Below are 27,547 nucleotides of genomic sequence, written 5' to 3'. Positions count from 1 at the left end.
GCTTCAATCACTCCTAATGGCCTTCAAACATCAAACTTGCACACAGGGGCCACAGGGAAAACACAGGCATTTCTCCATAGTCTTTGATATTCATCATCATAGTTGTTGGCATACGCCTGCAGGCCAAATCCTAACAAGTCTGGGTACTTTTGTTCATTAATTTTGAGTGAAGACACAGTCCCATGATTTTGTTTCCAGTTTGAGAAACACTAAACTCTAAGACCCCATGTGGCCCAGGAGTAAAACACCTTATCATGATGGTGCAGCAGTGCTAAGCACTAATCCACTCATTTGTCAGTCATATCAGTGTTAACAATGCTGGCATGAACACAACTGTTTTCATGTGATCAGTGGACTACAACAATGGAGTATGTTCTATAGCAGTTTTGAATGGGTGCAAAGAAGTGCCAGGTAATATATGAAAATACTATTTGCAAGAATAAAATGAAGCTGTAAGAGGGGGGACCTACTCTCTGTGAAGTCTGACTAGTGATCAGGCTGAGCTCAGATAGTGTGACCAGCCTGAGCTCAGAACAGACAAATGGCTGTACTCGTCTGGCACAGGTTTGATGAATGAAGGCCATTGTGAGCACGAGCAATAAACAATTGCTTCTGTGATGTGAACTAAAGGCTCTGTGGCAGCAGTATTTAGTCAAATAAGAACGGCGGAAAACATTTCTCTTGATAGGGATGTAGATGTCTGGGTTACTAACACTGTCACTTATGTAAAGAGGATCATATCCTTTGGTCCTTCTGAGCTCCCACTACACACTTCACATTAAGGACACACAGTAGCAGCCATGATATTGTCAGAGAAACAGCTACATACATGCAAGGGATCATTGACATACACCTAACTGACATCATCACTGGGACCCTGGAGACCAGGCATATGGCTCATAAACACATTGGTCCTTCCTCTTGGGTTTCACTCACACTCACTCTTAAAAATGCTCCTAGACTCAGACCAGTGACGGCTCTCCTCCTACAGTCATGGGAAAGACTCATAGGCTCTGTTTGCCATCATTAATACTACGGCAAAATTTACCCATAGCCCATACAAACAACAGTCTACTGGGTGGGGTACACTAATTATATCAGAAAAAGGGAGTGGCAGTGCTTTGTTTTTTTGTCTATAATTTCCTTGCACACAATATTTTGTGGTACTATTTATTTACATTGTTTATATTTAGGGGCCTTTGTCTCACCCTGGACCCAGCCTCTGCTCCATGCCTTGAAAAAGACCATTCCATATGTGACTTGCATGAGCAGGACTACAGAAGGGAGCAGTTGAAACTATAAGCTGCACTGGTCTGGCTAACAAACTCCAAAAAGCTGCAATGACAGTTGCTACAATGTTCAAACTTGTCTTTTGTTTTCAAACTGCCTGATGATGCAGCCTTGTGTTATTGGTCTTTAGTGAATGTAAACATTATCACTCATGTTGTCAGTTCTGCTCACCACACGCAGCTGCTGCTATCACTTTATGTTGGAGAACTTCATGCTTATTTACAGTCATTATGAACGCCACGCAGTGAAAAACTACTGCAGGTACTAAGCCGTGTGTGCAGCCTGGTGGCATCCAGAGGTGTTTGTGCTTAAAAGCCACTGATGTGGCAGTAGGCTTCCAGGCTGGAGAATAGGATGTAGAGGAACCAAAGGCCCAGGAAGAGCAGAGTGGTGAGGAGACGTGGCACTTTGGGCCCCCCCAGCTCCCCCCCGATAGAAGGCCGGCGGCGGAACAGCAGCACAGCCATGCAGATGAACGCAAATATGGTGAAGAGAGTGACCGAGAAGGCCAAAGAGCCAGGGTCCACTATGAACTTCTTCCCTTTGATCTTACAGTATACAGCCGCCACAGACCAGGCCACTCCAATCCCCAGGAATACATTGACGGCATTACTGCCGGTCACATTGCCCACAGAGGCATCAGCGTGCTGGTCCTGTATGGCTGCTACTTTACTGGCAAAGGTGTCTGTGGAGGAGAGAATGCTTTATTACACCTGTATGTATCATGTATCATGTGAAGTTATGTGAAGTCCTCCTCACCTGGAATAGACGTTCCCAGAGCTACAAAGACCACAGCTGTGACGGTGTCTCGTAGGCCCACAGTGCAGCCAAAGTGAGAGGCCAGGTCTCCGATGATGGCTGTGAGGACCCCGATGACACTGATGGACACGCAGAAGCAGGCCCAGCCATTCCAATATTCTGTGGGAGGAACACAGGCAAACAGCACCTTCCAGAACACAGTGAGGAAGTGCATGACATAGTCATAACAGGAAGGGAGGCGCTCCTCTCGGCCTTCCTCGTCCTCGTCCCCATCACCTATGAACACACAGTATAACTATAGTATGAAAAAACTTTACTATATAACTACACAAAGTGTAATGTGCACCATCAATGTAAACACCACCCACAGAGTTGCTCTCACCTGCACTGACAGTCACAGCGTCCACAAACTGCTCCCTCCAAGAGTGTGTGCCAATGACCAGAGCCAGGTTGGTCTTCTTTATCAGTTTGTCCACTGTGCTCTGGAGATTACAACACAACATGTTATTGCAAAATCTGTACTCATTGTGGTACAGTTACTTCACCAATAAAACCAAAATAGGATTACTTTTATTTTATACAAGTATCAAACTCAATATATAGTGAAATGTATTTCTTTAACCTTCATCCAGTAGCAAAAGAAAATTCTAAAAGTGGAACGCACATTTACATAAACATAATCACATTTATTTTTTATATAAATATGAGAGCGTCTCCTCTACTTCCACAGTAACCATTGGTGACAGGTGATATATTAAGAGACTGGGAGGATGGAGCACCTTAAACTCATAGGACTCCTCGATGACCACCTCCAGGCGACTGTGTTCTCCCAGAATGGGCTTCCCCATCTCAGCGATCCTCCGAGCCTCCTCCTCCTCTGCACTCAGCTGTCCCTCCTGCCCCTCTGAGTGGACACACATACAGGATTTCACTCATGCTTACACATGCGTTTACTAAAAAATGTTCAGCAGGTGCGACAATTAATGTTAATAAAAAGCCAAACCTTGTACTGTATAATGTTAACTTTGAAAATTGTCTTACCTTGGTTGAGAAGCAAGGCTGTAGAGGAAGAAAACAACAAAATGTGGTTAGATTCAGTCTACAAACAGAACCGTAGCATGTGAAATCATCATCAAAACATCAGAAGTACCTGAGATGCCTCTTTTTAGCCAGCGTGGCTCCTCCAGGACAATATAGAAGCTCTCCTTCTTCTCATACTCCTCATCATCAATGATCCGCACCTGAATCGTCTGACTGAACACATTCAAACAAGACAATAAGACAGAGGCAACAGCAGTAACAGCAATACACAATGAATCTGTGTATCTCAGTATTTATGAAAGCAAAGTGATGAGAGCCTGAGTGTGAGCAGACTTACGTGGTTTGGTCGTTGGTAAACTCCAGTTCGCCGTGGGCGTCCTCGTAGTCCTCCCCAGGCTTGGCAGTGCCTGCCTCAGTGTGGTACGGGAGGATGACTGTGCCTCGAGCTCCAGAGTTGCGGACCACCGTCACCTCCATTGTGCCCACACTCTCACTCACACGACATGTGCTGTCGCTGAATGTGAAGATTCCTGCGTGGTCATCATCAAGGATGGTCACCGTGGCAACCAGGGGCTCAACCAGACGGGCTTTGGGAGCAGCACCCACCTCGTCACTTTCAAACATGCCCTCTGCGTCACCCACACGCAAATTCAACAGGCGGACAAAGAAGTGCTCATCCTCCTCAAATATGTCATCATCAATGATGCCCACCTGCAGCGGGGACAAAACATCAGACCTGCTCCTGTTCACTGTGCTACTCACAGTTATAAAGTCAGATCTGTTTCAGCTTCAATTACTAAACACCATTTTAGACAAAAACAGAAGACAGAATGTTCAGGGTCAGGTGCTTGGATGGTCTCGCTCACCTTGATCTCTTTGCGTGTGTCTCCAGGTTTGAAGACCAAAGTTCCTTCACTATAATCATAATCTGAGCCTGCGTTTGCAGAGCCATCCTCAGTCCTGTAGTCGACATAGAAGGTGTTCTCTCCCAAACCACCTACAACACAGAACAAGTGCACTTATGAGGAGGGTATTCAGTTTACATTTTGTCCTTCATAATTCACCTCTCAAGAATAATTTTCTAGATCATTTCGTCTTTCACAAATTTATCCCTTATATTTCTATGTCTATTCCTGTTGTGTTGGACATGTGATTGACAGTTTACATTTTGTCCTTCATAATTCACCTCTCAAGAATAATTGTCTAGATCATTTCGTCTTTCACAAATTTATCCCTTATATTTCTATGTCTATTCCTGTTGTGTTGGACATGTGATTGACAGACTAGCAGCCTTAGCATACCATGGCAGACCACAGTGAGGATGAGCACTCCACAGTTCTCCATGCACTGGCTGTGGGGGCTTTCAAAAGAGATGTGGCTGCAGATGTCGAGGTCGTCCTCCTCTTGGGTCTCCTCCTGTGTGATCACTGTGCGCCTGGCATTGTCCGCTGCATGCTTCTTCAGCACGTTCCCCGCTCCAATCATCATCCGTGTGGCCTTAACATAACATCATGCTTGTCAGTGGAAAGGACTTGGAATATTAATATGGCAGTTTTACAGATCCAACCCCTAACAAACTATGTCAAGGTTCAACATATATGGATTTATTTATTTTTAATTAAAGTATTGTGAATTTCCCATACACTTGTATAGGAACATGCTCTCCATCTAAAATTAAATTATGGCAAGTGTGTTGCTATTATTAGTTGTGGTCATGACATCATTTCAGATATATATATTTCAGGGTCTGTATAATTCTGTAGGATGTAGAGAAGGTGTAACAACAACACATTTTATTATTTACTTATATTTTGCTAACTTTACTGGTTATTGTTATCTGAGCCTGTTGAACAGTGGATCAATGCATTATTGCATTACAGTGGATGGAAACTTTATTATGAGTCAGCCTCTCTTGGATAACAGTCATTCTGTTCCTCTGTTTTAAGACCACATTGAAAACTACCTTGTTCTTTCTAAACATGAGGCTTACTACTGACCTACCCTCTCCACTACCTACAAACTGGTTTGTGCTAGATAACGCATATGTAGTTGTATTCCATTCATTGATTTGTAGTTTGGCAGTCCTTGGACTGATCTAGTCCCAAGTGTATACATGGACCCGTTGGACAGCGGTCTCACCTGGATGCGATAGAAGGCCCTGCTCTTCTGCTGGTGCAGCAGAGCATAGTAGTTGGCCAGTTCCATTAGCTGGTCCAGCTCTTTATCCGGATACTTCTGCTTCAGCTCTCTCAGGATGCGGATCACCTGGGCACAGGCAGATCAGAGCAGGTGGGTTTATATTGGTACCACTGATGATATGTGTTAGTTATCTGAGTAACAGACAGTGAACCTCACCTCCTTGCGGCTCTCGTCCAGCTCACGGTTGCTCTCCATGTTGACCATTGTGCTGTTGGAGGTGGGCAGATGGCTTCCTCCGGTGGCAGAGGCTCCTGCTGCTCCCGTAGAGTTGTCTAGAGTTGTGTCATCCTGAGTGTTTCCCCTGCAGTTTTCAGCCATGGTGCCCCCTCGTGTCGGGAACTTGCCATCAACGACCATCTCCATTGTGGCTTTATTGGGAGTCAGATCCCCCTCTGTCTCCACCACAATGCCACGGCGCTTGTCGGCACGGTAACGCTTGCCCATGTATTTATAGAAGAGGAGGCGGCGGTCTGCGATCCAGGCCAGTAGCACACACACAGGGAAGAAGAGCAGTGTGACAAGTGCCTCCCAAATCTGGAACACAGCACTTGCACTCAGAAACCATCGCATACACTCAGTAATGTGTAGAATCCACCCATCATAACATCATCTACAGCCCATACCCACCTGCACCTCGCCAGGCGAAATGACTGACAGGATGAGGTAGAGCCAGATGTAGGCAAAGATACTCCAGAATGCTGTGATGAAGAACACGCGCAGGTGTTTGATTTTGCGTGACTCTCCATTGGGAATAGTCCACACACAGATGGCGATGATGACGAACATGTTAAAGGCAGCGCTGCCAACAATAGTGCCCGGACCCAGCTCTCCAGCCTTAAACTCGTGACCACATACCTGCAGGTGGCAATATACACACAGGTGAGTGCCAAGGCAGTCTACAGCAGACTCTCAGTGGACCTACCTCTATGACAGACAGGAGGATCTCAGGAGCACTGGAGCCCAGAGCCATCAGAGTCAGGTTGGACACAGTCTCGTTCCAGATTCTAACCGTTGCTAAAGATGTCTCTCCATTGGGCAGTGTTATGGTCACTTCCTTCTCCTGGAGACACACATTTCACTTACAGTATCACGATGCCCTCCATAAGGTCAATTTTCATTGTTTTCTTAGATAATACCCTTATCCTTAAAACTCCACACACTCCATTTCAGGATCTTCCTTAGTAAAGATCTTAGTGTTATGCCAATAATGATTTATATGGAGCACATTGAACTGCCTCTTACAGTAAGGCTACCATACTAACTGTACAAGCATTATAGAAGATCAAATTGTGGCCTAGATTCTACAAAGAAAGTGTAAAATGCTTTCTCCCTGATTTCATATTACCATACACATATCCTAACCCATGACTCATAAGTGTGACTGTCAGCCGGAGGCCATGTGATGCAGTGTAACATGAAACCACACAGACTTGTATGACTTCAGACTGAGCAGCTCACAGACCTGTGATGTGATGACCTCGATGGACGCCATGAAGCGGTCTGCAATGATGGACACTCCCATGAACATGTACATGAGCGACACAAAGTAGACCACAGCGCGGGCCACCTTTTGCCCCAGCCCGGGGTCGGCAGGCTCCCACACAGGGAGGAGGATGCCGGGCCTGCACACGGTCTCCTCATCACACTTGTCCTTCCAGGGGAAGCTACTGTTACCCGAGGGCATAACAGTGTAGGGGATCAGGGTGGAGGGCAGGGCACTTCCCACCACCGGGTCACTGCGCTGGGACTCAGCCCAACAGGTGGGCACCAGCAGCACCAGGGTCAGGGCCAGGAGGCTGGACAGAGGCATGTTGAAGCCTCTGTGATGCATTACTGGAGCTGGCCTCATGGGGCTGGACTGTTAGCTCACCTACAAAACAAATGTATGGGAAGAAATATGTTTGTTTATTTTTGTATCAGTTTTCTGTCGCTGTGGCTGGGCTACAACACTTTTATTTATGTAACAATCACATACATTTTTGAAGCAAAAATAAGTCTCCAAAAATGTAAGATTTTTTGTTTCATTACAACAATTCAATTCAGTTTGATTAAATAAAGCTGGTCACAAATATGAAAGCACATGTGTTCCACTGTTGTTTGGTTATGTGTTGTGTGAAATGTGAATAATAATTGTTGTAAAATTGCAATGTCTCTTCTCACTATAACCACCATTAAAATGTCATTCTGTCATATCCCACATTCAAAATGAGTATTTAGTCACTGTTGTAATTGTGCACACTCAGACCAATTACTGCTTTTTGCTTGTCTCCACCTGCACCCTTGGCATACTGCTACCCATAAGCCTCAGCGCTTCCGCTACATCCACCCGGCCATCTGCTGTTTGTACTCTTCACATGGCTACACCTACAGAACATTCACATGTACGTTCACACACACACACACACACACCCACACACACACACACACACACACACACACCCACACACACACACACACACATACGTACACACCTCCTGGACATATTCAAATCTAATTACGCCATACTTACTGAGCCGGTGCTCAGAAACACATCAGCAAACTCCCAGATCTTGCAGGCTTGTAGTGTGCTCACAATACTATCATTTCAAACTTGGTTTTGACCCTAAGCGAAAAGTTTGATACCCAATACTGAACTGATACCATAATGATAATACAAAATATAATATAATGTAATTTTCAATTCAAAATAGTAGTTTCTTTAAAGGAACTATATGTAACCGGCACACTTACAATTTTCAAAAAGGTACTAGATCACAACTCAACCTGGATTGCCAGAGCCTTAAGGCCATGCCTCATGTGAATGCTCAGAACCTCCAGAATTCACTGAGCTGATGATTCAGATCACAGAGGCCAGATTTCAGCATTGAAACAAGCAACTCCTTCTGCTTTATGATTTGAAAATTGTATTGAGAAACAAAACACCAATTTTCTCCAGTGTTTTTTTTTTAAAGCATTATTAAGAATGAATGAACATTACAATTGTTATCAGTAAAATCTACATTTGTTTTGAACACGCTTATTTTTGTTTCTACATAAGGACACAGTTAGGTCATGTTTAAATCGAAATCTTTCAGTATTTATTTGTTTTCATGAGCATCATCAATACAGAATTTTTATATTTCTATTAAACACAAAACTAGTCACATTTCTTCCTCCAAAGTCTGAACTCTGCCCAAACCCTATGCTTTTACTGACAAACGATTGGCTGTGGAGCTCTCCATTGAAAAGGTCCAAACTGATAACTGACAGTTAGATGTTAACAATTCTCAATTTCAATAAAAAGTAGATGAATTGCCTAACCATATTATTGATACTTGTTCAGATGAGTTTGATATATACTTTGTAATCAAGCAAGTACCCAGGTATAAAAACATATCTACAGCTGAAACATGCATCAAACAAGCGTAGTTATTTCAATATTTGCACATTATTCATACATACCATAGTGGCAGTGTATAGCATCGAAAGCGTTAGCCTGACAAAGGCGTGTGCTGCTCTGCCTGTCCCCCACTTGGCCCCTGGGAGCCTCCACACAAAACAGCACTTTGGCAACAACAAGATGCTGCTAAGCAACTTTAGCTGCTGCAATGTACACAGTTACATGTGTGGGGGCTCGTGTCGAAGGATTCATGATGTCAAGAGAGCAGTATTGGAGAGGGATTACATATTTACAGTCTGGTTGTGCTCAGCTTGTACAGGCCAGTGTGAAAATCTTAAGGGAATTCCCAAAGAGCATATGGTAGGTTTCCCTGTTTTCTATGTATTACTTGGTTTGGTTAGGTAAGTAAAAAAATACTGATACAGAGGTACAAGTAAATAATCGCATGATAAAATTACTTAGGCAAAAGCACCCATTTAAAAATGTACTTAAAGAGTAAAAAGTATTTTACACAAGTGTTGTTAATTTGTTAAAGTGTTAAATGTGGTGATATTGATTAAAAATGATACATATTTTAGTCAACAACACAATACAATATACACATTTTTATTTGCTGAAGCTTGAATTCTAAAACTTCAGTCATGGTAAAAACAACCCCTCAAATCATATGAAAAGTACTTTTTACTTTTCAGTCCAGTTCAAAAATGTAGTGGAGTAGAACGTACAGATCCCTGCTCTCAAATGTAGTGAAGTAAAACTATAAAGTATCCACTGTAAAATCTACTTAAGTAAAGTACAGAAACCTATAAATTCTACTTAAGTGCAGTACTTTACTACTTTTACTTTGTAACCTTCCACCACTGGTTTTACATCAGTTAAGTGGAAGTTTGTAAAAAAAAAAAAAAAAAAAAAAAATGAGAAGAAAAGTACAAAAATACAGGAAGTAGCAGTAAGTTCTAAAAGAGAATACTTGTACCTATGTCATCAACACCGAAAACTCCATCCAATATGCAGAGACCATTTCCACACCAGAGGAGGCTTTTTTCTGACAGTTTAAACTTTAATCTAAGTAAATAAAGGTGTTCTCATTTATCTTTATTCACCAGATAAAGTAAATTAGACAAGATTTGGCCCTTGGTAGCATTATGGTTGCTCGTTAACAGGAGAATGACCTCTCTACATATGTCACAACTGCTGGCTATGGCCAAGCTGGAAGGAAAAAGTAAAAATATAAACATCACCAAAATTGTTGAAATGTAAGCCTTTAATATGATCTTGATAACAATGTTTTAATGGAAAGTGTGGTCTAACCTTTCATATACACTACGTCATTTTTCTTCCTGGTTGAATGTGGGCAGCAGATGTGACATTAGGCCTGTCATCATAATCATTATATCAACTTATTATTCAATATGTAAAAGCTGGAACTATATATTTTGGGGCTTTATATAGAAGTATTTCTCTGTGATGGTCTGTAGCTTCAAAATAGGTTATTGTGACAATTCTATGTGACATACGTAGCGGTAATTGCAACCATAATGTTAACAAGGGCTGCAATTTACCGGTACATAAAAGTTATGATTAAACAAATAAAGATACATGAGAACATCTTGACTTTGTTAAATGAAGGTTTAAATTGTATATATATATATATATATATATATATATATATATATATATATATATATATATATATGCATAAAAATCTCATCCTCAACCTCCGCAGATGGACTCATTTTCCACACTCACGGCCTGGGAGCTTGAGGGTTCTGTGCAGTATCTTTGCTGTTCCTAGTACTGCATTTTTCTGAACTGAGATGTCTGATGTTTGTCTGATGTTTTTCTGCTGTAGCCACTCTTCCAGTTTGATCACGGGCACCACTGATTCCTTTATTTGTACTACATGAATAGCAAGCTTGAGGTGACTCAGTCACTTGCATCATTATGAAGTAATGTGTGACTTGTTTGCAAGCTGCATTTAAGTGAGCCATGATGACACCGTCAAATTGTTTGCGAGGAAAGCTAATCATTATTAGCAACTCACAAGTTTAACAGCATAATGTGATCTAAAGAGAAATGTTGATCCAGTTGTTTCTGCAGCTGCAGTGTCAGTTTCACTTCACGCCATAAGTGGCATACTAGTACAAAAACTCTGTAACTTGCCTAATGCTCCTTTAAGGGAAATCTTAATTAAACACTTTGGTGATGCCTGTTTTAAAGAATACATATTGTGCATTTTTACAGTTATTTAGACTGAAACTATAAAATATGTAGATCATTCTTTTAAATTATTCACTGCAAACCACATTATTGATCTACATGGGCTTGACAATAGAAACAGGTCCATTGATTTCCTGTTCAAAATGTATTGATTCTCTGCTGCTGGGCCCTTTTCTTCCTCTTTTACAGTAACAAATAAAATATTTTCATTTACGAGTTTTGAAGTAAAAATAAAATTGATTATTCTTTCAGACTCTAGGTCAATCATGTCAGGTTCAAAAAAGTACAGAGCAGTGGGCGGAGATAGGGGATCGGTGAAACCTTTTCTGAGCACTCAAGCCTCAAATGTAAAATGATATGAGATGCTCAAACATGCATAGATCAGCCAAAATGCAGCTCTGAGTAAGTTAATGATGAGGGAATGCTGTTATAACATAGTTTAAAGCTCATAAAAGTCAATTTTATACAATATGCCCCTTTAAAAATATAGTTGTTTCCTGTCTGAAAGCAGGGATTAAAATGCAATAGCCATTTAAATGAATGTGTGTTTTATAATGGGCTGTTGTGTTTCACCATAGGCCCACTGTTATGTTATCCTTGTGAAGTTTTTATATAGCCAGCCAAAGATGAACTTCTACCCCTGCAGCCAAAGATTCTGTTATATTCAAATTTAATGAAGCCAGTCAAGAATACAAAGGATAAGCAGTGCTGTGTGGGTCCAAAAATGTTCAAAAACAGGTCTCTCAATTGGTGATACGGGTGGTTCTTTACAAGGGAAAACAGTCATCTTTTGGGTGTAATGTGTAGCTTGTGTCTTCAATATGCCAAAAAACAAAACAAAACAAACAAATCTAAAGCACTCTGTTGTTTAAGAAAAAAAACAAAAAAGCTTTTATTACAGCATGGCTATTGACATAAAATATACACCACTGTGTTTGGGCCCAGCATGGCCTTCCTGGCACCCTGAGGAAGGGCACAAACTACACATTTTGTTACACATTCTACCCAAAGGGCCACCTGGGATCCAGAATACACACCTCTCTGATACTTTATGAAGATGTGAGTCTGGTCACTGATGAATCTTCCTGTTTTCAAACGGGCGTGATTGATTGGTGGATTAGCCAATCAGGGACAGACCTGGTCCACAATAACAAAACAAATATGGCTTGAGAGGAAAAAGAAAGGGGCCGAAAGTGACTTCTGTTAAAAGCCCTCCATCTGAAGCCCTCCATCTGAACAGGCCTTGAGGTCAAAATACATCAGCTGCGTGCTGTCTGCCTCTAACTATAAAGTGTTTTATTGTCCGGTAATCAGGAAGTGCATGTTAGTGTGCTAATTTTTGTTAGTTTTTACTGTGACTGCAAAATTCTGCACTGGTCTCTGAAAATTGTGCTTATAAAGTCATGGCTGTGAATAATTAGGATGCTCAGGATGCCTGAGGAATGTGAGGGATAGCTTTGGACCATTGGACCGTTTAAATTGAACTAGGCTCGTTGTGTTTTTCACATTTTTAAAACAGTAAAAATCAGGTACAGCGTCTTTAATCAAAAGTGAGAGAAATTTAATTTAGTTTTAAATGACAGACGACCAGTAAGCTTTTTTAATTTAAAACACAGCACTGAAATAAACACATCTGATCACAAGGTACGGTCTGAATTAGAAGGAGCAGTGACCAGCCTGACACTCCTCAGTATAACTACTACAGAAGTATATATCATTACCAGGCAAAGTATACGGGTGATGTCAAGTAGGGGTGGGCAATATTCATACAATTTCAATATATATGTTTTTACTTCACCAGTGACAATAATCAGATGATATCTTAGCATTATAGCAAAAACTTGCTAAAACGCTAAAAATACAAACACTGCGTAGGTAGAGAGTGACACACAAAACACAAGTGAACCATAAAACTAACAACAACGTATACACATCTCTTTCACCTATACAATGTAGACAGAACCAATACACACATAAACATTATTATACCTCACAATGCTGCCCAAGCCACTAGTTGAATGCCAGTCTACAGCCCATGGGGAGTTAGAATTTCATTAAAAGGAGCAATAAATTAATGTCAATCTCTAGACCTTATTTGCTAATTGCAGAGAAGACGATATGAGAGAGGAGAGACAGGATCAAAGCGGTTCTCTTTGGCTAGCGCTTGTATTGATTTGATCGTCATGCCCGCAGAGTGAAGGAGTAATTAAGCTCTCGTTGCACAGTGAGGGGAGCTCTTCTGCGGAATAAGCAGGATTGAAAGTGTGGATGTGGGGGCGAGCAGAGACATGAGATGTAGCTATAGGTTGCTGTTGAGAATTTGATAAAGGCCAGTAATGGGCCAGTGAGGTATTGTTATTACGGTGAGATGAGACAAGCAATACTTTTTTTTATGTTTTGTGTTTCATTTTTAGGTGATGCTCATAACTTGGACTGAATCCATAGTAACAGAGGTCTTTTCCTCACACTGGCGCGTAAAGTAGCAAATACATATTTTTACGATTGTAATTAGGTCTGTCAGAACAATGTTTTATTGGGTCAATTTTATATTTATCATGTGTACATTTTGCTTTGCACTACAGAGAAATTTTGGGCTATTTTATTGGCAATATGATAAGATTTAAGTCATAGAAGGCTGAACTAATTTCCGGCTCCACTGACTCTGGCTCCAATTCACTTTACATAAAAAAAACTGTTGCCCCTCTCTCTGTAACTGCTGCTGTCAGGCTCGTTATTTTGGTCTTAAAATGTTCGTATTAACCCGCTCTACATGATCCTGGTATTTTTATTTCACTATTGTGCCCGTTATAGAGTCTATGGGTATAAATCTGCTCTTGGGTTATTGTTGTTAACAAAATGTGCACAGTTTTTGCAGCGGAATTTGTTGATATCTCATTCCTACCTTAAAGATGCACTATGGAACTTTTCTAGTGGAAGGTCCGTTACCTGCTTGTCTCGGAATGCTACATATTACGGCATTAAGTTACACAACAGCATTCATTTCATTACAGGCCGTTTCTTTGCTAAAGAATTACCTTGAAAAACATGTAGGACCCATTACTTTGCAGGTGGTTTAGATTTGTTAAATGCTATAATGTGGGACATTCTGGGGCTAAATGGATTTATTTATATCCATACAGAAAATGTATAAATGTCATTCTTTGTGGGGGGATTAGGTTTAATTTGAAACAAGCCATATTTTTGCTAAAGAAATACCTTGAAAAACATACAGGATCCATAACTTTGCAGGTGGTTTAGATTTGTTTAATGCCATAATGTGGGACATTCTGGGTCTTAATGGATTTATTTATATCCATACAGTAAACGTACAAATGTTGTTCTTTGTAGGGGGATTAGGTTGAATTTAAAACAAGCCATATTTTTGCTAAAGAAATACCTTGAAAAACATATCGGGCTCATTACTTTGCAGGTGGTTTAGATTTGTTGAATTCCATAATGCGGGACATTCTGGGTCTAAATGGATTTATTTATATCCATAAAGTAAATGTACAAATGTTGTTCTTTGTGGGGGGATTAGGATGAATTTGAAACAAGCAATATTTTTGTTCAATATTTACTATCCAATTACCAAAACTGTAATAGCCACCAGCCATCCAGCACCACCATTTCAAACTATAGGGCCTTTATATAACAAATGTATGTATTTACAGACATATATATTTCAAATCTTGCTGGTCCCATCAGATATTTATTTTTTCCGGTGATGCCATATGGAAAAGAGGCCGTGTTTGTGCGAAAGCATTATAAAGAATGTCAGATGGCCTTATGTAACATACTCGTCTTCATTACAAAAGAGACATAAGGCAGTGCGCGCTGCCATACACAAGCAGGCAAGTGGTGCTTGTGAGCATGCATGTGAGCTTAACACCAGCCCGCTGAGCCATCTGACATCACACTGTTTAGTAATTTGAAGCATCAATCTGTAATCTGTAATCTGACTCTGAGTTTAGCGCTTTTGCACTATCAAAAGATCAAAGTTTAAATATGTATAGAGCGGGATAAGGCCTGTGTCACACCTCGTATTAATGTTAAAAGCACACTACATCTCTGTCTTAGCGCAGTGTAGATGTAGATGTCGCAATGTAACTAGAATGTCCCACAGTATGACATTACACTTTTAAAATTATATTATTAAGAACCATCATGGCAGGATTTCCATGACAAAATTATTGTATATGTGTATTATTGTTAATGAACATGAACTGCAATAAAAATTAGTTATTTATTCAACACTCCACAGCTCAAATCAAAACATAACAATGTCTATGTAAGTTTATTTTATTTATTACACAGGCACTACGTATAAACCAACGATAACTGTGTAATATCTCAGAGTTAACCAAGAGGCTAGGTTACCCAATACGCATATACAGCATGCTCCCAGGGCCTGGACTCTGTGGAAAAAGAAATTCTAATTCTCAGAGGGGCTTTTCTGGTCAAATACAAACAACAGAAACATTACACAGTGCACCTTTTACCTTTAAACCACGATGTAAATTGATTAAATTGATCAGACACACAAAAGAATTGTATTTACCAGTCATGACGCAGCATCTACAGACCCGTTCTAGCACTCTCTTGTTTACTTTTAATATTGTTCGACAGTTATTTGCCCTTTTGTTTGGAAAGCCTGAAATTATCCGTGTAGAAGCATTCGCCAAACAAATAAGAGCAAACAAAATAGCTGTGGAACCACCCGATAAGCAGCTTGGACATTACTGGCAAATATGTTTATCGCTCTATAGTGTCAGAAGACTTTTGTGCGAGCGCTTGACTAAATAAAATGAAACAAACATCTTAATATTGGTTTATAATTACCCTGAGCTGAAAAACCCTGAGTGTAAGTATTCAGGGCCAGGGGACAGCTGGTGCGCCGTGCCCTCTCTGTGTGGGCGGAGCAGCAGGTGACAGCTTTCTAATGTGTGGCTCCAGCATCCGATTATCATCTGATGAAGACATAACCCATCATATACAGTATTCATATAGAAATCCAGCACTTGCATTTAAAATTAAAGGTCAGGTTGTGTTCTTAATATAATTTTCAGTCCAATTACGCACAAATTAAAGGTACACTTGTAACATTTCTCGTGAAGATTCCTTTGCTTTTCCCCATAGCTCAAAAATACCTTGGTGAACATGCATTTTTGCTGTGAATGGGAACTGGCCTGTAACTTGGCCAGTGATGTCCTCTACATGTCTTCACAGAGATGGATAAGTTTAAAACCATACTCTGCAACATTCTAGGCAAAGCAGTATCTCTCATCTTCAAAAGAATTCCATAGTGCTGCTTTAAATTCTGCTCTAAATGACATGTTTGCACTTTATAACCTGGAGCAGAGCCACTTTACAGTGACTTGATGGAAGATGGCATTAAGAAGTCCATTCTTCTTTGTTTAACGTTGGTATATGAATCAAATTGCAACCCCATATAATGATTTTGTCCACACTTGGGCAGCCCGATATATATGGTACAAGAGGTGGTCCACGCCATTTCAGATTCATATTGAGAATAACAAACATTCCAGACTGCAGACTGGTGCTTTTGTCCTGTTGTGCTAACAGCACTTTTGGGGACATCATTCAGAGTCTGGCACAGACACGCGCCCTGCTTTCTCAGCAATTTAGGTCCATTTAATCTCTCCTCCGGGCAAGGCTAATAGATGAACAGTAAACCATTCCGACAAGTATGGCCTAAGCAAGGTCAAACGAACATTCACACTTACTATAGAGCTGCTGGATGATGTGCAGGCAAAACTCAAATAAAGATCTCACGCCTGTCACTATCTGCTATTTTTAGTCATAGCAGATTCTATTAGTGGTGTCACAGTATTAAAATTTCAACATCTAGTCTAAATGCCAGTTTTAGCATTGATAATAATATATTCTATATCAATTTAACGCTGCTGTCTGCTCAAACGCTAGCGCTGCACAATATATTGCTAACAATTTGAAATCGCAATTAGAGTTGGCACAATTATCAACTCACAAAGGCAGCCATTAGAACAAGTAAATTATTTTTATAGGAAAGAAATGCTGTCCTCAGACCAATTTTTCTTGGCCCTCAGACTCCCTGGAGAATTGGCACAAACAGTCAAGTATAATGCACTTTACGGCAAGTGTTAAAAATCTACCCTTTATAAAGCCAATCTCAAACATTTCAGCGTGTCCTATTGATGTTCTCCACCTAAATGAAAGTCTTGTGGCTCAGTCTAACCTCGGCTAAAAGCACCCATTTGAATTATTCACTCTATTGACCAGTCTATAGCCCTCCGCTTCGTCTATGTTTCAACATGTGGCCCCTGTAATGCTCTGGGTGAGTGACAGCTGGATTCAACCAATCACCGTAAAGTGTGAAGTTTCAGAAGAAGCAGATGACTTTATTTACCTCCTTTATTTACCTACCTTTATTTACCTTAAAGACAATAATGTTGTCACGATATTGCGATTTAAAACTTGATATTGATACTAAGAAATTCAAAACTCAATACTGATTACGATACCACAATTAAGATAAAAATGTTCTTTTTTTAAGAACAGAATATATTTTCCAGAACAAAATAATAGTTTACTTTAATAGGAGGTCTGACAGTAGTTCTGATAAAGCAGAGGTGTCCAAACTTTATTTTTAAAGAGGGCCACATCTCAAAACATGTTCGAAGTGGAGGGCCACAGACCAGTGATCGATGCAGTGTGATGCTTTAAAGACAGATTTCACAGAGCCGCTGTAAATTACTATGGCTTGAAACACATTCATTTTAGGTCTGTATCACACTGCAATGTGATATTTGAGGTTACAGTGCTATAAATAGTTTAATTTTCTGTTAAAAGTACTGCTTATGATCAATTGGGCTAGTTCAGCAGGAGGCCTGAGGGCCGCATTTGGCACCCGGGCCATAGTTTGGACACCTCTGTGATAAAGCTTAAAATCCCACTAAAACTATTCTGGAAAGCTCAGATTTTGTTCTGTTAATGTGATTTTTGCAGTATCAATACTTGCCCACATATCGACATATCAGTACTAGTTAGTATTAATTAATTTTATTTTCAATACTTTTGACAAACTTAAAAGACAACAGAGAAATACAAAGTCTACATAAAACATGATCAAATTGAAATTGTGACCTGGCTGCAAGAAAATCATGTTGTGAACTTGTTGCCAGATTGCCCTCATCTTTCAAGTCCCAGTAGTAATATTATCTTCATTTTCGAACAGAGAACAGATAACCCAATAGACTGGTGGAATAAACGCATTAAGGAAGAGGCTTGGCACTGGGAAAGGCTCTCAAAACAATGAAGTGTCTCTATGATCCAATTACATGTCTGACCCAAACTGGCCTTAAATTCAAAAGCTCTTGGGGGTTAATGCAAAAGAAACAACATCTAGTGATCTAAACTAGCTGCAGAATAAGACAGGATATTTTGATTCTTGTGACAGAAATTATGGAGCAAAATTACAGCCTTTGCGATTTGCTAACTGTGATTAATCTTGCAGCCCTAATATATGTACATGGTAATGGTAAATGGTCACATTTCACAGCACTCAAAGCGTGCTTGGAGTGCCTTGAGGACATAACAGCCCAAGGACATAATGGAGGTATTGATCTGTGGGAGCTGGAATCACACCACCAACCTGTGGGTCAGTGGATCTGACCAGTGATGTTTGTTGGAAGCGGGATTCAAACCACCAACCTTTGGATAAGTGGACAAACACTCATTTCTTAATTCAATGGGCTTGCAGTTACCTCCAGAAAAGTTGAAATGCCTAATCTTTAATAAGGATTACATGGAATTCTTCAGTGGAGTTCAGTGGTGCAACTGACTAAATGTGAATCAAATTTCGTACCATTAATTTAAAATAGTCAATGATGAGCTTGGGTCTTTTGAATCAAAGGGTCTACAGCTAATCTTCTTCCAGTAAAAGCATGTGGTTTGGAGCAGACTTTGGACCTTGGAGGAATAAATTTGACTACTTCTTGTGTTAAATGGCACTAATTGAAAGTTGTCCATGAAATTAATAATGAAATCTATATTGTTTGTTTTAAATTAAAAAAATTACAACAGAGTCCAAAATTGAGCCATCCAATTTTTTGTCATATTGCTCTACATTGTAAATGGTCACATTTTTATACAGCTCTTTTCCACCTTCAAAGCACTTAAAGCTCTTTACATTAAGGGACCACTCACCCATTCGCACACACATTCATACACCGGCGTACACAGGCATGTTCCTTACTTTGAGTGGGTGCGGGGAAGCATTGGTCCAAACAGCAGTATCTTCAGTCAGAGCAGGTGGAGAGTGTTCCTCAAAGGCACATGAGAGAGAAGCAGGAACTCCATCACCTGGACACAAACATATTTCAAATATTTAGGGTGTTCTAATAATGCAGTTAATACAAATAAAAATGATACATGCATTAGTAATAGTATTATAGGCCTATAGCTCTATTTCTGACACTCAAATCTCTTGGTGCATTATTCATTCACTCCACACTCCAAGAACCATCGCACTCTGCTAGTGTTTTCACCATATAAGAATTTCAGCTTCAACTAAGGAAAAGGCTTAGAGCAATTTTGATACCACAATGAAGATAAAAATTCTGTTTTTGCGTAAGAGAAGAGATAATTAGTTGGGGTCACATGACATCAAACTGAGCTGGAGCACAGGTCAGAAGACTATAGTGTAATTTGCTGTTTAATAGTCAAGGTTTATGGTTAGTATCTCTGTGATTACTGAACCTATCCACATGAAACACAAACTGGCATAAATTTCTTTCCCCCCCTGCATAAACAGACAAAAGTGAAATTACTTTTCCACATTAAGCTCAGGAGGTGGTGGCATGCATTATTCAACCCAAGGATGTGAGTGCTGTTAACTGAAACTCTGAAATTAATATGACAAGTTTGGAAAGCCAATCAATTATAGCCTCCTGCCCTCCATTAAACTATGCCACCATCAAATTATAGAATGCGAATGCAGGCTATTGTGGCTATAGTATGTGGTCTAATACTGATAGAAATCAAAACTGTTCAGGAAATCAACATTGTCCTATGTATGTGATGTTGTCAATATTAAAAAAGACCTATTCTGCAAAATTGTCTGAGATTTTAACCATGTTATAGCTGTTTCCCTTTCTCTTTTACCCTCTTGAAGTTGTATCTAGAGTGGAGCCAATCAATCCCCGTTTTCACCACCACCGGTACACACCCGCTGTTCCATACTTACTAGTACTTGAATTTTAGTTTCTGAATCGATGATACACAGGATTCAGCAGCGTCGCATACTCTTTTTGGTACAAATAAAAAACTTTTTTTTTTTTATTTGCCACTAATTCATATGATCTAGCCTACCGGTTTGTTGTGATGATATTTACAGTGACGTCTCCACCCATTGGGCACCACAGTTTTCTAACATGGAAGTTGCCAAAATTGTTTCTTCAAGTAAGTTGTTGTCGATCAATATTCCCCTCCTTGAACTGCTACCTTAATGTGGTGGAGGGGTATGAGCACCCAAATGATCCTGGGAGCTATGTTGTCAGGGGCTTCATGCCCTTGGTAGGGTCACCCATGGCAAACAAGTCCTGAGGACGGGTCAGACCAAGAGTGGTTAAAAAATCTTGAATGAAGAATACAACAACAAGGTCAGAGCACCCACCCCTGGAGCCAGGCTTGGGGTGGGTGCTCGACAGCGAGTGTCTGGTGGTCCCCACGGGGCCCGGTCAGGCACAGCCCGAAGGACCGACGTCGGGCCATTCTCCCATGGACCCTCCACCTGCGGGAGGATCCGTGAGGAGTTGGTGCAAAGAGAGCTGGGCAGCAGTCCGCACATGGAGCCTGGCTCTGGGGACATGGAATGTCTCCTCACAGGGGTGAAGGAGCCTGAGCTTTTGCGGGACGTTGAGCATTACTGACTAGATATAGTTGGCCTCATCTCCATGCATAGCTTCGGCTCTGGAACTCAACTCCCTGAGAGGGGCTGGACTCTCCATTTCTCTGGCATTGCCCACGGCGAGCAAGCTGGGATGGACTTGTTCATTGTCCCAAAGTTTAGCCGCTGTGTATTGGAGTTCACCCCTGTGAACGAGAGGGTTGCCCCCTTCGGGTCAGGGACAGGTCTCGAACTGTTGTGTCGGCCTATGGGCCAAACAGCAGTGCAGAGTACCTGGCCTTCTTGGAGTTTCTGGGAGGGGTACTAGACAGTGACACCTGAAGGGGCGTGATTGTGAAGAATGACCTCCCTGATATGAACTTGAGTGGTGTTTTGTTATTGGACTGCTGTGCTGGCCTCAGTTTGTCCATAAGTTCGGGGAGGCCATGGAGGTAGACTATCAGATGGAAGATGCAGTGCTCTCGGGTGCCATGGTACCAGTGTCCCACTGGCTCCATGACTCTGGCCTGCATCTCAACACTAAAAAGACAGTCTGTATGTTTTTCTCTCCAGCAGGGGGTGAGCAACCATCTGTGTTGGTCAATGGGGAGCGACTAGATGTGGTTGAACAATTTAAATACCTTGGGGTAGTTTTTGACTCTAAATTTTAAACAGCATGTTAAAAAAAATTCTTATATAATTAAATTAAATCTGTCAAATTTCAAACATATAAGACCTTATCTGACAACAGAATCAGCAAAGGCGTATATGCATGCCATGATATTCAGTCACATATCTTACTGCTATACCACATGGTCTCATACATCAGAGTCCATCCTGAAGCCCCTAAAGTCCCTCTTCAAAAAAAACACTGAAAACACTGGACAAAAAGCCTCTACAGTATCACTATTGTAATATCTTAAGTAAATATAATATTCTGGATCTTGAAAGTTATCAGGTATTTATGGATGCTTACCTTATTTTTAAAGTTTTAAATGGACTTGCTCCTCCACCATTAATGGATTTTATAAGTAAAAAAATGACTGACCGAGTTAATACCAGAGCATTGACCAGAGGAGACTGTAACGTACGGAGACGCAGGACCAAATTTGGCCAAATGGTGACGTCTGTCAGAGGATCATAGTCATGGAACACATTACCGGCCCATGTCAGGAACTGTGGGTCCTTTTCAACCTCCAAGAACACTCTGAAACATTGGTTAAAAAATAGTCAAACATGCTCACACATCTAGATTTTTTTATTTATTTGTATTTATTTATTTATTTTTTCTTGGGGCATCTTAAACTCAGAATATGGTCTATTGTGGTCCACTTGTTGTCATGTCTATGTGCACTTTTGTCTCATCTGTGTGTTTCTCTAAATGTTCTGTTTCTGACCTGCCTTAGGACAATGGATGTAAAGTAGCTATTGTGCTAATTCCGGCATATTTACATTGATGCTGTTTGTTGACATGTTGATTAATATGCACTGTCCTAATTAAAATAAATAAATAAATAAATAAAAAAGATGATGTTGTCCTGATGGCTTCATCGAGCCAGGACCTGCTGCAAACACTGGGGCAGTTTGCATTTGAGTGTGAAGTGGCTAGGATGACAATCAGCTCCTCCAAATCCGAGGCCATGGTTCTCGACCGGAAAAAGGTGACTTGTCCTCTCCGGGTGGGTGGTGAGTCCTTGCCTCAAGTGGAGGAGTTCAAGTATCTTGGGGACTTGTTCACAAGTGAGGGAAGGATGGAGCGTGAAATTGACAGGCAGATTGGTGCAGCATCTGCAGTCGATATATCGGACTGTTGTGGTGAAGAAGGAGTTGAGCCAAAAGACAAAGCTCTTGATTTACCGGTCAATCTACATTCCTACCTATGGTCATGAGCTTTAGGTAATGACCGAAAGGATAAGATTGTGGATACAAGCAGCCGAAATGGGTTTCCTCCGCAGGGTGGCTGGGTGCTCCCTTAGGGATAGGGTGAGGAGCTCACTCACATGCGAGGAGCTCGGAGTAGAGCCACGGCTCCTCTAAGTCGAGAGGGCAGTTGAGGTGGCTCGGGCATCTGTTCAGGATGCCTCCTGGATGCCTCCCTAGGGAGGTGTTTCGGGCATGTCCCATTGGGAGGAGGCCCCAGGGAAGACCCAGAACTTGCTGGAGGGACTGTGTCTCTCGGCTGACCTTGGGAACCACCGAAGGAGCTGGAGGACGTGTCTGGGGTGAGAGAAGTCTGAGAGTCACTGCTTAGACTGCTGCCCTTGTGACTCGGCTCCGAATAAGCGGAGGAAAATGGACAGATGGACAGATCAATATTGCGATTTAAAATGTGCAAATTATAAAATAATGATCAACAGGTGTCATAGATTATAACTATATAGCAGATCAAAAAAACACAATAGGTCTTCTTGAATAACAACTCAAACGAGTGCCTAGTTTTTGGTACTGGTGTAGTATTGTTTCGTATTTTGGTAATTTATTTAATTTATTTATTTATTTTACTTTCACAACGCTATCACAAACACGCAACATTAATTCGTAGGTAAGGTGGTTGAAGTGTCCAAAATCACAATAACACTGTGCACTGATCTGAGCGGGGTCCAGACCTCCTATGCTCCGGTTGCTACATGACTGCTCTAACAACTGTGCTGCTGCTGCCCTTTCATAAAATACAAAAAAAATGAACGTATGCCGCCTAGAACAGAAAGGATATAGTCCCCTTTGAGAATCTTCAGAATGGATGACCAAATGCACAATGACATCAAGCCAGTGCTTAACAGTAAATCAAAATGTTATGGTAGCCTTTTTTTCAATTACATATCCCTCCATCAATCTCACGGGCTTCCATCCAGTAATATAATATCGATGTGTGTAGGGACATTATAAATAATACATGACTTCACCACTGATGCTAGCCTCAGATTCAACACAAAGGTTGAATATCAAATATAAATGTAAACAGAATGCATAAAAGCAATAGATACTGTCTGGATGTTTGAGTTACAAAAATTTACAAAAATAGATAATCAAATTAGTCTTTGTCAGTCTTACTATTGTGTATGGTGGTTCGCCTAAAGACTATTCACTGAGAAACACTGAATCTAACGGATTTTCTGTGCATGAATAATTAAAATGCCATGGTTTGAGAAAATTGCTGTTTAAAATTGGACCCCATGAGCCTGCTGTACTTCACCGATTCCGCTATAAATCACACTGGAACGAAGGTAATGACGTGCCTATGCAGACATTGACCCAGGCTGGTGTTCCTGGTGCTCTGCTGCTGAGTTACTTGTTGAAACGAGATTCTCATTTGTACATGTGCCATTTTTTCACCCCTCAAGATTAGTGAGCCCAAGTGTGTAATATGACAAATACTGCAGGGATGTGAAATGGAAACATTACCTTTCAATGTGATTAATGCCATGTGATGTGATCTCAGTGCTGTGTGCAAGGGTTAAATAGTGATCTATCAAATACTGAGTTTAAGATATCAAATATTGAGTTTAAGATGATAGGCTAATAGAAGTTCAATTTTCAAACAAAACACTAAAATCTGCTGAAAATGGACTTTGTAAATTCAAATTCTGATTCTGAGCAGTCCACATGTGCAGAATGTTGCTTCGTTTAGTCCCCCCAGGACAGCTGTGACACATATTGGCTAAACAAATGACATAATAATGAGCAAACAGAAGCAAAGCACACAGGATTCAAATTGTATTTTAAGCACAGACACAAGTGTGATCGCTCTCCCCTAAACGGTTTATAATTACACTTTCAGGCTGAGGGTTGGAAGAGCCCTGTTCTGTGAGTATGGCCCCACATAGCAAACAGTATCTGTACAAAAGACAGCAGCCACATGGGACCCTGCACAGCACACTACAATAGCAGTAACTACGACAACAGCAGATTTAACATGACTGAAGCCCCGCTCCTGGTGCAGTTTGTCAATGTCAAGGAAGTAGCAGAAGGAGCAGCAGGCCACAGAGCATTTATGTATGGCCTAAAACAACAGCACGATATCAGCCACCACAGCCCTACTCCGATGTATTTGAGAAATGTGGCTCCCGCAGAGGAAACAGTGGGTGGATGCAGAAAGCCTGGGGAGCTGGGCTGTCACAGTGAATGAGTGAAAAGACGGGAGGGGCAGAGCGGAGAGAGAGAAAGAGAGGGAGGGCCACTCACATGTGGAGGAGAGGGAGATGATGGAAGATCAAAGGCTCTGTGTCCATGAGCCTCTCAGCTTCTTCAGACAACACAACATCTCACTTATGTAACTGTTTACTACAACAAACAATTTTAGCCTTATCTTGTTCCCGCACTGTTGCACATTCTGTACTTGCACAGAATCTCAGGCAGTGTCCAAAAAGGGCTGGTCTTCTGAAGGGGACGAGGGATACCCATGAAACTGCAGGAGGAGGGCGGGGCTTATAGGGAAGCCCCTGCACAGGAGAATCCCACTGTCCTCTGCATGCATCAGTACCACTGTCCGCAGTCCCAAGAAGAGCCAGAGCTGTCCTAAAGCAGCCAACCACTGCAGCGCATCCACACAGACCGACACTGGAGAAACTGGTGCACCGTTACGCACCGTTACACAACCTCACGCTCGTGTGTTGGAGAACACACACACAGAGATGGGAGGTGTGCTATCTGCCTCAGGAACTGACTCCCACTGCAGCGTCAGCGCAGCGGACCATCACTTCCCATTTATCAGAGCGTGTAAGACGCGCGGGCCCTCTCCATCACCACTCCAAAAGGCATCTGATCCCAGTATCACACATCACTCATTCCACTGGGGCCGCTTCAAAACCCCACTCTACGCGCGTGTTCCGAGACTGTGATTCCGGGCCAGCCATGCCCCGTCTGACACCGCCTAAAAGGGGCGGTTGCCAGTAGGGATGCTGCGCTGCCGCGTTAGTGTCTCCGAACCTTGTTTGTGTCACTTGAACTTGTACCCAAACGACTATAACAAAAGGCGCTTCAATACAACTGTCACCAAAGCCCCGTCTCCACAGTCCCGACAATGTCCTCCCTCCCGCCTGCCCCGTGCGCACGGCTCTTACCTGGTCCGGTTCAGCCGCTGCAGTTCACTGTGGGACGACACTGGATGCTGGCGCTTTCCTTCATAAACACACGGCCACGCGCAAGTGCTGAACGCGGAGGGCGGGGTGTGCGGGTGCGCGCACGCGATCCTGACGTTTAAGTTAAAATACAACATTAGCAGTTTCAGTCATCCTCAGTTCATTGTTGCATGAACTGGTGGGGACATTATAATGACTGGCTCATCTTATGGCTACATTATTGGTGGACTTAATATTGGTGGACTCTGCCCCACTAGATGATTTCATGGATTTCTTAGCTTCTTATGCATCATTTGAGCTCCTCGTGTTTATGGATTTCAACTTAGACTGGCTATCTTCTAAAGCAGATAAATTAATGGATATTTGCTCTGAACTAAACTGAAGTCAGTTGGTAAGAGGTGCAACAAGGCCAAAACAAAAAAACAAAAAAACAAACTTGCAAAATTTCACACTGATTGACCTTATTTTAACAAATAAACCCCACAGTTACTCTGCTTATGGTGCACTTGCCCTAGATGTCAGTGATCACTGCCCTGTTGTTTGTGTCAGAAGCACTCGCTCCCAAAAGACGCAGCCAAAATTAATTACCCACAGAAACTTCAAGCATTTGAACGCATAAAATTTCCTTAATGAGTTGAACAGTTCCAGCATTGATTCTGTCCTTGCAGGACCCAGAGCAGGCCTTGAACCATTTTTCTACAGCTTTTAATGAAATTGCTGATCAGCATGGTCCTTTTAGGGTGAAAAATAGAACCAACCCATGGATTTCTGAGGAACTTATAGCAGAAATGCAACAGAGAAAAAGACTTTGGGATAAAGCAAGAGCTTCAACCAATAATAACTCTGACTGGATGAGTTTTAGGCAACAAAGAAACTGTGTTACTAATACTAGCCTTTAAATAATACAAATGAAATACATACAAATAAATACAAAGGCTGGTTGTATTTTAGCTGTTACTGATAACTCAAGTGGCAATGCTTTCTGGAAGGTAGTGAAATCATTAAAGGTGGGAATGGCCCTTTTTTAAATAAGAGTGACATGGTAAATATTTTCAATACTCATTTTATAGATGAAGTCAATGTAATTGCTGATGAAAACACTTCACATTTTTATGTGAAATCAGTCAGTGAATTCAGAAATAATTTATTTTTTTTAACAGATTACAACAACTGAAGTTAGATCAACAAATATCTTGATCCCCCAAAAGTCTCCTGGTGCTGACAACCTCAATTTACAACTATTGAGTCTTGGCACTCCAGTAATTTAATCTTCTATCACGCATAGCTTTAATTTAACATTCTTAACTAGCAACATTCCATCAGTGTGGAAGTCAGCATAGGTTGTCCCTCCACATAAAAGTGGTGATACAAGTGGGCTTAATAATTATCATTCAATTTCAAAATGACCAGGTCTGGAAAAGATTCTTGAGTTTCTAATAAACACTCAACAGAAACAGTCAACAATGTTTCAATCCAGGCTCAAAATGGATCTGTTTAGCTGTGCATAAGACTGAGAGGTTTCTTTATAAATACTGTCATCATAGCCAGTAATGCTCAGTGGTTTCTGGTCACTAGTGCTCGTGCTGATGCCTTTTGACAATCATGGAACATGTCTCCAGACCATCACTGACCCACCACCAAACCACTCCTGCTGAATGTTGCACCAACCTACTCTCATCTGAAAAGCATAAGACT

The 27,547-nt window shown here is 41.3% G+C and overlaps 1 protein-coding gene across 1 annotated transcript; it reads right to left on the bottom strand.

Moving 5' to 3' along the window:
- Positions 1 to 528: 528 nt before the first annotated feature.
- slc8a2b (solute carrier family 8 member 2b) lies at positions 529 to 25,903 on the bottom strand. Its single transcript, XM_033977443.2, has 16 exons — positions 25,835 to 25,903; positions 19,143 to 19,249; positions 6,752 to 7,159; positions 6,212 to 6,349; positions 5,917 to 6,144; positions 5,446 to 5,823; positions 5,230 to 5,355; positions 4,392 to 4,587; positions 3,957 to 4,087; positions 3,428 to 3,801; positions 3,200 to 3,303; positions 3,091 to 3,108; positions 2,829 to 2,953; positions 2,432 to 2,531; positions 2,050 to 2,325; positions 529 to 1,975 (listed from the first exon to the last, which is right to left on the bottom strand). Exons 3-16 carry the CDS (start codon positions 7,136 to 7,138, stop codon positions 1,599 to 1,601), a joined length of 2,958 nt encoding a protein of 985 aa, XP_033833334.1. The 5' UTR covers positions 7,139 to 7,159; positions 19,143 to 19,249; positions 25,835 to 25,903; the 3' UTR covers positions 529 to 1,598.
- Positions 25,904 to 27,547: the final 1,644 nt, after the last annotated feature.

The sequence above is a fragment of the Periophthalmus magnuspinnatus genome, chromosome 13 (assembly GCF_009829125.3).
Source record: "Periophthalmus magnuspinnatus isolate fPerMag1 chromosome 13, fPerMag1.2.pri, whole genome shotgun sequence".
Taxonomy (NCBI): Eukaryota; Metazoa; Chordata; class Actinopteri; order Gobiiformes; family Gobiidae; genus Periophthalmus; species Periophthalmus magnuspinnatus.
The sequence above is the reverse complement of the archived record's forward strand: the minus strand, read 5'-3'. Positions and strand labels throughout refer to the sequence as shown.

Coding starts and splice junctions, on each gene's coding strand:
- slc8a2b (XM_033977443.2), bottom strand. CDS start 7,138: ATGAGGCCAGCTCCAGTAATGCATCACAGAGGCTTCAACATGCCTCTG. Junction 6,350..6,751: donor TCGAGGTCATCACATCACAG/GTCTGTGAGCTG, acceptor GTGTGTCTCCAG/GAGAAGGAAGTGACCATAAC. Junction 2,326..2,431: donor CGCTGTGACTGTCAGTGCAG/GTGAGAGCAACT, acceptor GTGTGTTCATAG/GTGATGGGGACGAGGACGAG.